The sequence below is a fragment of the Frankliniella occidentalis genome, unplaced genomic scaffold, assembly GCF_000697945.3.
Source record: "Frankliniella occidentalis isolate FOCC.00 unplaced genomic scaffold, Focc_3.1 Scaffold94, whole genome shotgun sequence".
In the NCBI taxonomy this organism is placed as follows: domain Eukaryota; kingdom Metazoa; phylum Arthropoda; class Insecta; order Thysanoptera; family Thripidae; genus Frankliniella; species Frankliniella occidentalis.
In genome coordinates, this window is record NW_026267223.1 from 188,838 (window position 1) to 199,847 (window position 11,010).

Consider the following 11,010-nt stretch of genomic DNA (forward strand, 5'->3'; position numbering starts at 1 on the left):
GGGGCGGGGCGGAGCGGGGCGGGGCGTATATAAGTGAGGCAGGCGGCGCGGCCCGCGGCACAACGGTCCGGAGCGCCGCTTCTCATCCTCTCGTAAATCAGCAAGCAGCAGTGAGTTTCATAAATTAACGAATAGCTCTCCCACTCCGCCTTCCCGCCTTGCTCCGTCTATGTGTGAGTGTGTGAGTTCTGCGAGGGAGAGGGAGTGCACGCGCACGTTTGTGCGAGAGACAGAGAGAGACAGAGACACACAACATGTTTCCTCTATGCGCTGTCGTCAGACAAAGCACGCACACTTCTGCAAAAACAAAAGTAAGCTGAGGGGTTTGTGCCGAAAAATATTAAAAACGAAAATGACGGGCACCCTGTGCAACGTTATTTACTGTAATCCACTGTAGTTAAATATGAGTATGAGTATGACCTTACATTTTGATATGGAATAATAAGATCCTGTGTCATTCGCGGTTTCATGTTTCTGGAGAAGAACCCGCATAACTATATTAAAGCGATGCTGAAATTCTAAAATTGATTTGAACAGTTGAAAAACATGCTAAAAATTACAAATTTTTCCAGGGAGCCCTCAGCCCACCACAGTCGACATCTGAAAAGTGACTTCGATCTCTGCTCCCGAGCGTCGTGGGCTCATTCAGACGTCCAGCCGTCCAGTCGCAGCCGTCCGCTGCGCGCAAAGTAAGTCCCGTCCAGGCTATACGTCAGCACTCGTATCGACTGCCCGGCGGCTGACCGATGCCCGGGGCCACGGTCACCGGTCTATTTCTGGCGCCATTCTGTTGTCCAAACGACCAGCCGCATTTACGCCGTGCTTGCTTCCTCCGCGATTGATCGCTTCCATATCATTCATGATCGCGACGAGTCAATTTCGGAAAAGCACACATGTCGGGGATAAAAGTCAGGAGAGATAATGTTGACAGTGTCCTGCCAGCCCGGCCTGAGGCATACTGGCTGGGGCCATAGAGCAGCCGGCGCCGCACTGACGAAGCCGTCCAGACGGCCCCTTCCCCTCTCCTACCTCCCTCCCACTCCCTCCAGTTCCTCTTCCTCATCACTACTTCTGCACCCACTCCGCCCCCTGCTCGACCTTAGCCCAGCCCCCGCCCCCACCTCGTCCCCTTTCTCCAGACTTTCTGCTGCCGCAGTTACAGTCGCGGTATATTTCTTTCCTTCTACCAGTGATACCCTCACCATTTCACCTCTCTCCCTCCCTCCAGTCGTTGCGCTTTAACAACCCGCAAAAAGGGGCGCGCGCGCGAGAGAAAGGAGGAGACAAAGGGAGGGAGACAGAGAGAAAGAGGGAGGGAGAGAAAGCTCTTTTATAAAATTCCATAATGACGCAGCTCTTGGCTCCACCGCGGCCCCTTCTCCAGGCCAGTCTCCAGTTACAGACCCATCTCCAGCACCAGCCCCACTTCCAGCTCCAGCAACCGCATACCTATAATGTAGCCCCATATCCAGCCTCAGCCCCATACCTCCAGCTTCAACCCCGTCTCCAGTCCCAACCTTCACCCCATTTCCAGCACCAGCAGCCAGCTCCTCAGCTCCACCCTTCATCCCCATCTCCAGTTCCAGCTCCCATACCTTCAGCCCCATCTCCAGCTCCAGCCATGACTCCAGCGTGTGTTCGCAGGGATGCGCACCGCCCTGGCCGTCACCCTGGCGCTGCTGCTGGCTGCTGCCGCCGCCGTCTCCGCCGCCGCCACCGCCCATCCGGCCGACACCAAGTCCGAGCCCACACTGAAAGGTAATGGACTGTGGCCGTACCATAACAGCAAGTTGATACATCTAAATCAAAAACCTACCAAGCAGTGGTCAGATTGAAATTTCTAAACTTCTCCTTGGTTTCTATGATGTCGTTTTCACACGTCTCTCCCCAGAGGTGCTGGACTCGACGGTCAACCGGATGATAGCCCTGACCCTGGCGTCCAGCTCGGATACGGTTAATCACAAGGAGAGCATCCAGGACCCCCAGGTGGCGATGATGGAGAGAGCGCTAGAGAAGTTCCTCAAGTTGGGGCCGGCGAGCGCTCGGCAGACGCGCGATGTCGCGGACATTGTGAGTTGTTGGCGACCTATTTAGGCCTAAAACGAAACTTGTTTCTTAATTTGCATGGTTGCCCCATGTCTCATCAAATTTGAAAACTACTTTTGAAAGATTCACATGTTTACACTAAACTCTAAGGTTTGGTGTAAAAGAAACATTTTTTTGGAAATCTGTATTGACGGAAAAAGGACCGTATGTTTTAATGAATCTGAACTTCAGGAGCACGGGCCCAAGCGGCGGGACAAGCGGAACCTGCTGCAGATCCTGTCGGAGGCGGTGCTGCTCAGGCCGCAGTACATGAGCGAGTACCTGCACGAGTACGTGGAGGGGTAGCCACAAGCCACTAGCTGCGGCGGACCGGCCCGGGAGCCCACAGCAATAGCGGCCACATCGACGCCTTGGGATGCATGCATCGTTAACCACGCCATCACCGCCGCAGCGGCGTCAGCCCGAACAAGGTCCTCTTTCTCTCTCGCACCCCCACACTCATCTCCCGTCTCTCTCTCTCTCTCTCTCTCTCTCTCTCTCTCTCTCTCTCTCTCTCTCTCTCTCTCTCTCTCTCGAGAAAGCCCGCGAAAGCGCACCCCTAGTGGACCACCCAGTATTATTACAAAAAACTAGTGAAATCAGGTTCAAAACCAGTACAATCTAAGAAAAGTGAGTAAAACTAACAGTGCCCCATCAGTGAAGTGATTTACTTCAAGTGGAAACGACGTGGCTACTCCACAAGGAACCAAAATGTTGGGGCTGCCCAGGCCCTAACCTCACTACGACGCCGCCACCAAAAGTCATCAAGAACCATCCAAGAAAATGCTGCGTCAACATCAAACCCAACTTTATTCAAGTGTGCTTCAATCCCACTCAAGTCCAATGAACTATTCATTTGAAAATTCAACTCCCCAAACCAAACTGCAACCTAACCTCCAATCAACAACAACTATAGTGCCAAACGATGCCCCATCACGAAAAATGTCAGTGGTTTTTGAGAACACTCAAGAATTCAACCAAGACCAACTACTCCGCGCTGCAGCCGACGTTGTCGGTGGCAACAACATTCAATACGCTGCAAGACTCAGTGGGGGCCGATTTTGCCTCTACTTATCCTGCTATTCTGCCGTCACAACACTCTGCGACCGCGGAGGTGTCGAAATCGACGACATCTTCCTGCCGTGTCGTAAGTACGTCTCCGATGCCACCAAATTCCTAATTTCCAACTGCCCACCTGAAATGTCAGACGATGCACTGCTAAACCTTCTCAAACCATACGGTAAACCCGTCTCGACGCCGACCAGGCTCAGAGTCAGCACAATCCACGACGACCTCAAGCATGTCAGAACCTGGACACGATCCCTCTACATGCAAATTCCCAAGGACGCCCCACCGTGCCCAGAAGTGATGCCAATCACAAGCACAGAAGGCGTCAAGCACACCCTGTACATCGAAACAAAAACATGCAATTTCTGCCGAAGCCCAAGTCATACCGTCGAAGAGTGCAACAAAAAGAAACAACAAAACGAAGACTTCCCAGCCCTAGAATACATACCATCGCCAGCTCTCCGCCTCGCCAAGCAAGCAACCTTTCAACAACCCCAAACAAACCCGCTGAACCCACATTTCTCAAAAGAAAAACCCAGCCCCAGCCCAGAAGAACCACCGAAGCATCAAGACAAAGTGCCCCTAACCTCCAAACCAGTCTGCTCCGCGCCCGAAGTCGTCGTCGCTGCCAGCGCCGCCAGCCAAGCTGTACCCACCCCCCTCCCATCCCTCGTGAGTGTACCACAATCAGCTGAAAATCGTCCAGTGAAAAGAGTTCTCCCCCCGTCCCCCCAAGTATCCTCAAAAGTGATAAAACAATCCAATTCCTTATCCATTGAAACCATAACAAGTGACAAAAATTACCCAAAAGACTACTACAAGGACTTTAGCAATGCCTTATCTTCTATGTCCTTCAACGATGACATATTATCCGAAGAACAATTTTTAAACCTATTCCACTCTTCAAGCAATACAAGTTTTAATGCAAGACTCAAGAGATTAAATATTCTAGAACTCACCACCAAACTTAGTGAACTTAACAATTTTGCAACTGATGAAAGACTCAAAACTAGAACAAAGTTAGTTCAAAAATTATGTGTCATTCATAGTCCTAGTTAATCTCTAAATCTATGTTTTAATCAAAACAATTCTACATTTTTAAAATGTTCAACTAATAAATTAAAAACCTACTCCCACACATAGAAACAAAAATGTAACGTTCTACCATTCTAAATTTTACTCTTTTAGACACAAACAAGCAGCACCGCATGCCCGCTGCATCGCCAGCTATTTGTATCAAAATCACACCCCCCTTTTAGCCCATAATGTACAATTAAATCCCCCAATAAATCCTTTGTAAAAACTCAAAACTCTCTCTCTCTCTCTCTTTCTCTCTCTCTCGGTAATGCCTGTCCTACACGTCCAGGAAAGCTCTGTGGAGATCTTAATGCACTGGCCCTCAGCCTCAGCCTTTGAGGGCGCTGTGCTTTATTGGAAATAAAAGTGGAAGTACAACATATTCTCACATTTGCAGGCTTGCTTGTAGGCGAGCGAATAGAGATTCGAACAGTTACTTGAAAAAGATAGTCCCTTTTTCTGTGCCTAAAGTATTTGAATTGTTATTTACACCTGCAGGTGTGTGATTTTCCCCCCCTTTTTGCAGGTGTGTGACATTCTTACACTTTCATTTCCAGTGTAGCGCCCGGGCCTGGCTGCTTGTGCCGCTCCGAGTGGCGCGGCCCGGTATGACTGACTGGCGACAGATCGGGCGGAACGAAACAACGGCTCGGGGATTATTTAACGCCATGATATCACAACGAATATTATATCATTAGAACAACGAGTCGACAGGCTGGGCCGGCACCATGAGCGACAGGCTGCAATCTTTTGTCTCTCTCTCTGCGACGATAACTCCGCGAAGGTCCCCGTAATAAAAGATTACGGTTCAAGTTTCGTTTTGACTTGAAACACCGCTTGTCACTTTACGTCGTTGGCTACCTTTCGAGTGAAAATGAGTGAGAGTGTGACTCCATCGCGCGCTGCGCCGCACCAAGGGCGTGGCGCGCACTGGGCCCACGGCCGAGGCAATACGTTCGCTCGGGTAGTTCTGCGCGCGGGAGATTTCAAACAACAACAATGGTGGCCGCTGGCTGCGGTCAATATGTCTGCGTGGGCGGCGAGACCGAGGGAGAGATAATGAGAGGGAGAGAGGAAAGAGGAGAGGAGAGAGGGGGCTGCTTGTGGGCACCAAGATGATTTAAAATGGGACGTAGGAGAGACATATTTTGTGTAGATGGACAGGCCTCACACGGTCGGCTGGAGGAGAGCGGGCGGCCAAGGACAGGGGGGCAACCTTATCAGAGGGAGTGCCGCGGCCCGCGGGCCTAGCCTACCTTGTAGGGCCCTTCCCGCCACTCACGGAGGTAGCCGCTGCGAGAGGCGTGAGAATCACCGCTTGATTGGGTCTAATAACCGACCAGTTTTTGACACCCGAACAAAAACGTGTGTTGTAACAGAGTTGGGCTAAGTGGGCAAATTACTACGTACTTCAGTAGTCGTAAGTTTGTTATTTGTATTCCAGCATAATAGATTGTAATAGATTGTAAATAATTCGAAATAATTCTAATAAATACAAACTAACTTCTTTGCAATAGCACTGCAAATAATTTCAATTCATGCCATCGGACATCTTTGTATGTGCAACACTGTACTTTTGTATTTGGTGTGAGCGCCGTGCTCCATGAGCCCTACCCCAGTTGCCCAGTTCTCCAGTTTCGGCAGGACCGCACGGCACGCCGCCTCCAGGAAGGACGTGCATGGCGTGAGGCCCGCCGAGCAGTGGACGCTCTACTTGCACCTTGATATGATTTGGTAATGAAAGTCTGTTACGTCGAGTGAAAGGTGTAAGTCACGGCATGCGGGGCGTGGCGTGGCGGCACCTGCCGCAGAGGACACCGACTATCGCAGTGACGTAACGATGAATGGTTTATAAAAGACGGCGGCGTAAGAATGCGACGGATTGGTCGACAAAGCCCACGGGCACGCGGTGCTAGGGGGGAGGGTAAAGAGGGGGGGGGGGCATAACCCGCCCACGTATCGCTCCAGCCGTCAAAGCACTCCCGTCACGTTTGTGTCCCGAGTCGCTCGCTCGCGGTGCAGGATGGCGAGGGGAGGAGGGTGAGGGGAGCGCAGGGCTTCCGACAGTAGCCCCGGTGACCTTCGTGGACCGAGGTGGCCGCCCTGTCGGCGTGCCCGGCCCTGTGGTTCTGGTGATGGGCGACACAGCGGGTCGCACGAGCTCCCGGCAGCAGCAGCTTCCCTTTGCCGCCGAAAACAGGCAGCGGCGGGTAATAACCCCGGGGGGAGGTAATTGGAGCCGGCGTTACGTCACGGGTAAGTGGTGCACAAGTAATAGCGGCGCGGCCTTGAGCGCTCCCGCCGCGCCCCGCACCACCCTGGGCCCTCAACCCTGCAGCCCCACGGAGTGTTACCTTTCATAGTGTGTGTGTGTGTGTGTGTGTGCGCGCGCGCTACTCGACAGCAGCTTTGGACCTTTCTTTTGTGTGGCCGCGGGGCGGCACTGACCCTGCTGACCTCGGCGTACATTTGCAATTCATTTACCCGATGGGCCCTTTGTCTCTGCGCGCACTGCGGCCCGATGCGTATCTGTTTGCACCTCTGATTGAGCCGCTGACCGCACCGACCCCGCTCAGGAGCGAGCTTAGGAGCGAGCTCAGGAGCGAGCTCAGGAGCTCATGTGCCGGCCGATCCTTGGCGTGCGGCCGAGCGTGCGGCCCACAGAGTTAGACATCGACACGGGGCGGAAGGAAGGAGGTCTATTGTCGCGCGCAGCGGGGCAGAGATCAGCTCTCAAAAGTGGACGATAACGCACACAGAAGAAAATCACTCATCTTCAAAGTGAAAAGTGTGGAATGTGGTCAAGTTTAGATACCAAAATGTGAAATTACCCAAAATAACAAAATTCTATTTTCACTATATTTTAATCACTGTCAATAACTCTTATACTATGGCATGTGGTGGTAAACTTACAATGTCAATCGTAATATCGCTTTAAAACCGTAAGTAACAGCATATATTGTAAATAAAGATAGAGATATGTTCAGAGTGATTTAGCTTCATCCTTAGATTTATTATAATTCGTCTCAAATTTGAGGTCTGACAAATATGATGCTTCTCGCGGAGTGCCAACCTGGCATAGCGTTTTACAAAGCCCTATTATACCGAGACGATATCAGATGGTTTGTCGTCAGTCTTACAAACAAGCTGTGCTTCACACAAACAATCAAAGCTGAAGAAGGCGGGTAGGGGGTGGTGTAGCGGGTGTGCATAGTATGGCGCCTATTCGCAAAGAAATCTCGCAGAGCTATCGCTGTCTGTGCCTCTCTCCCTCTCTCCCTCTCTCCCTCTCTCCTTCTCCGCCTGTAGCAAATCGCTTTCGCGATGTCGTCAAGAACTTTTCCTAGAATATCGGTCCGCACCATGGCCTCGCAATCAGCCGTGCATATTCATTGTCTGGACTGCTGCGGGCCGCGGGCGCTGCACGGCCGCCCCGGCCCCGCCACGACAAGCGAGAGTCTGCCGGCTGGCAGAACACATCAAAGACTCGAGCAGGAGGGGTTGCCGCGCCGCCGGGCGCCGGGCGCCAGGTGCCCTCGCCCCCCAGCGGCCCCGCTGCGGTCACCTCACCCATATGCTAAACAGCGCGTGGCCGTGCGGGCATCCTCTGTCCTTTACTGTAACTCGGTGGAAGCGGGTGCGGAGGGGGGGGGGGGCGTGAGAGAGCGACACAGCGTCCGTATCACTCCACATGGTACTAGTTGGCCGTGCCGAGGTGCTGCCAAGGCCAAGCCATTCGAGCCAGGACGACCGTGTGGTGGTGGGGGCGTGGTAGGGCAGGGCGGGGCGAGTTCTCAGCTTGTCACATAGCTCGCTCGCGCGCGCGCACTACCCGCGTGTAGTAACAGCTACAGTGAGCATTCGGCATCTCCCACTCAATCACATGAGCAGGTTCCCGATCCGGTCTCCCCAAAAATGTTACAAAGAAGTTGTGTGTCAACGGCCTATTGCTCAGCTGGCTGGCCCGACGGTGTGAGTGGGTGCTGTGGTGGGTGAAGGGGGAGCGGGTAGGGGGCACGAGGGCACGTTTGTCTAATCTGGAACGCAATACAATTTGGTTAGAGTGAATATTGTACTGTTTTACACGATAAACTGTTGACGTAATTGAAGCACATGGTTTCAAACGAAACTTGTTTGCAGGAATAATACGCATATATTTTTGCCTATCAATTATACAATGGAATCACAATTCCATTCTTTGTGAATGCACCATTATGAGCTAGAAAGTCATGATTGTGCTTTTATTTGTCCGCGGCTCCAGAGATTTGGGTTATTTCGACTGACCAACACAAAAGTAAGTGAAAAGTGCTTTGCCAGTTAAACTGGTGGGTCAACCTGAGCATTTTCTTGAAACAGAAAACGATTATAGAAAAGAAAGCCGGAAAAAATACGCTTCCCCGCGTGTGTTGGCACGCTTTTGTTGCTACCCTCGGCCGATTGCTGCAACTTCAGTCGTACAGCGGGCGGGGCGGATCTTGTGGGTGGGTGGACCCGGGGCGGACCCGCACAGGTGAACGGTGCGGCCTACTTACGACACATCAGATTATTTTTAATATCGGTAGTTACACTCTAGCGGCTAACACAAAAAAATAAAAAAATAAAAAAATACTCGTAGCCCGTCAGCCCAGGTTAATGACTCTAACAATGACGCTGTCCAACCACCATACGGACATCCCAGCTGAATGAAAAAACGCTGATGTTATGATGTGATATCAAATAGGACATCGGTCAGTTTTCAAACGAGTACTTTTACTGAACTTTTTACAGGGATAAACTACTGCCATGCTTCCTACACACGCAAAGTTCAAAACAAATGTATTAGTACACTGACACCCTTCGTGCACTTACTTCATACTCTAAACTGATCTTCGCCTGACCCACATTCCCCAAACTTTACCTGAAGCCCGTATGATTCGGTTTACTCCCTCTAAAAGCCACGGGCCACGGACTCACCGTATCGCCTCGAATCTCTTATTGGACAAACCAAACCGGTCACTCAACGGGAGAAAATGTATGATATGCGATAAAGCCCGCAATAAAGTGTTTTTTCCTTGAGTTTTTAGCCATATGTCATTTAGTGTAAAACTGTTGAAACCTCCATAATGCTATTATAAACCGATGTAATATCAAACTACTCTCTAAATTGGTAATACTTTTGGGTTTATTGAAAGATAAAATTTGCGCACATCTTAAATTCAGAAGCTTTGAATCTGATCTAGCACGATCTAAAAATCTACAGATCACATCATTACTTACCATAGTTCTTAGTATTATTTTTAGAAAATCTGTCTGTAATTTATTGTGCAATTCAACTGAACAAAGAAGTTTCTCGTCATACATTATAAATTGTCAAGAGAGTGGTCTGAGAGTGTGGGACCAAAATTGCGAAAACTGTCTGTAATCCTGAAGACACAATTTTGTCTGCCATTGGATGTGGTTTAAACGGTTCCCCATATTTTGTGGACCAGACTTAACACTAATTAATTTGTCACACTAATACGTCGAGCTTGATCGGGTGAGGACAACTTTGGAAATGTAACCGACTCCTCGCGTAATGATCGCGCTTTGTTGCATACGATATGAGCAGTAGTACATTATTGATATTTTACCGCCATCCAGTTAACTTTTCTTCTTTTTATCCCACCCTTCTGCTTTTAAAAAAGCATTAAAGCGGGCTTTTGCAACCGCTCTCGTGTCCGTCCGTCCGTCCGTCCGTCTGTCTGTCCGTCGTCCGTTTAAGAGGAAAGAGATGAGCTAGAGGTCTGCAAATTTCAGGGTATCTTAGGGGTCACTCCTAGACAACGAAACGCCTGGTGCAAATCCTGGCAACCACCCCTAAGGGGGTGAAAGGGGGTAACGAAGAAATAGGGGTTGGTCCAAAAAGTAGAAAATCATTTTTTTATGGTCCCCTAAGGGGTAACTCGTGAAAGTAGAATCCTTCGGCCTACAATTTCGTCCGTTTGGCTCTATCTTGCACCGTTTGGGCACTAGAGTGCTTTCTTCGACGAAAATACGGCGAAAATGACGAGGGGGCCACCACTCTCTCTTTGGATGTACACATGATTGCAAAGATTGCGTGATTTCACATGATTTCACGGATTTCGCATATTATTTTAGAAGATTTCACGCTAAAACCTGCCGGCAGATTATGTCTGATTTGAAGGATTACAGATGATTTCAGCGGATTTTACCGGATTTCGTCGGATTTCACAAGATTCCGGCGGATTTTACGTGATTCCGGCGGTTTTTACATGACCTTCTAAGGATTTCTGGCAGATTACGCATGATTTCATGATTGCAGGTGGATTTCAAATGATTTCGGGGGGATTTCACGGAGGGCGAACACATGATTTCAGGAGTGGCGGCCCCCTCGGAAAATGACCACGTTGCACATAAAGACGTACAAGGACGCGTCCAATCGTAAAATGTCAGAGGAAGTACCCCCCCTAAACAACACATTCTGAATCAGAATCTACCCTCGGATTAGCCGATTAGCCGTATGTTTTACTATTTCGGCCCTAGAGGTTGATGTATTGAAAGCAATGGGAAAAAAGTCTTTAAGACTTTGACAAACAATCCAATCTAAACGCTGCGCTGGTTCATTTTTTTGTATTTTTCTTATGCAAAGCAGAAGGGTGGGGTGTAGTCACGGTGTTGCCCCGTTACAGTCTTTTGTCATGTGAACGGAGCAAATCTCTAGGGTCGCAGGCCCCCCGCCGGAAGTTAGTTTACTCAAATATGCGAAGTGATTTACCGGTCACATTATTTATTTGATTATGT

The 11,010-nt window shown here is 50.0% G+C and overlaps 2 protein-coding genes and 1 long non-coding RNA gene across 9 annotated transcripts in view; 2 read left to right on the forward strand and 1 right to left on the reverse strand.

Moving 5' to 3' along the window:
- LOC127749800 (uncharacterized) overlaps nucleotides 1-1,607 on the reverse strand; it is a 24,726-nt gene extending 23,119 nt beyond the window's left edge. Inside the window, exon 1 of the mRNA XM_052269528.1 lies at nucleotides 1,487-1,607. Coding sequence (XP_052125488.1) covers nucleotides 1,487-1,607 — 121 coding nt within the window. The remainder of the gene's footprint in view (nucleotides 1-1,486) is intronic.
- The window catches only part of LOC113209420 (uncharacterized), a 28,603-nt gene extending 24,140 nt beyond the window's left edge, over nucleotides 1-4,463 (forward strand). For 2 of the 7 annotated variants that reach the window (XM_052269521.1, XM_052269525.1), the window contains exons 2-5: nucleotides 573-689; nucleotides 1,645-1,758; nucleotides 1,892-2,070; nucleotides 2,278-4,463. In XM_052269521.1, the coding sequence (XP_052125481.1) occupies nucleotides 2,869-4,212 (1,344 nt within the window). In that variant the 5' untranslated portion in view covers nucleotides 573-689; nucleotides 1,645-1,758; nucleotides 1,892-2,070; nucleotides 2,278-2,868 and the 3' untranslated portion in view covers nucleotides 4,213-4,463. Of the gene's footprint in view, nucleotides 1-48; nucleotides 174-572; nucleotides 690-1,644; nucleotides 1,759-1,891; nucleotides 2,071-2,277 lie in introns of those variants that run through there. The other 5 variants (XM_026426916.2, XM_052269523.1, XM_052269522.1 and 2 more) reach the window with 5 other exon arrangements.
- A 1,794-nt stretch (nucleotides 4,464-6,257) lies between these two features.
- LOC127749798 (uncharacterized) overlaps nucleotides 6,258-11,010 on the forward strand; it is a 210,102-nt gene continuing 205,349 nt past the window's right edge. The window contains exon 1 of the long non-coding RNA XR_008011362.1: nucleotides 6,258-6,486. This is a non-coding gene — a long non-coding RNA (uncharacterized LOC127749798). The remainder of the gene's footprint in view (nucleotides 6,487-11,010) is intronic.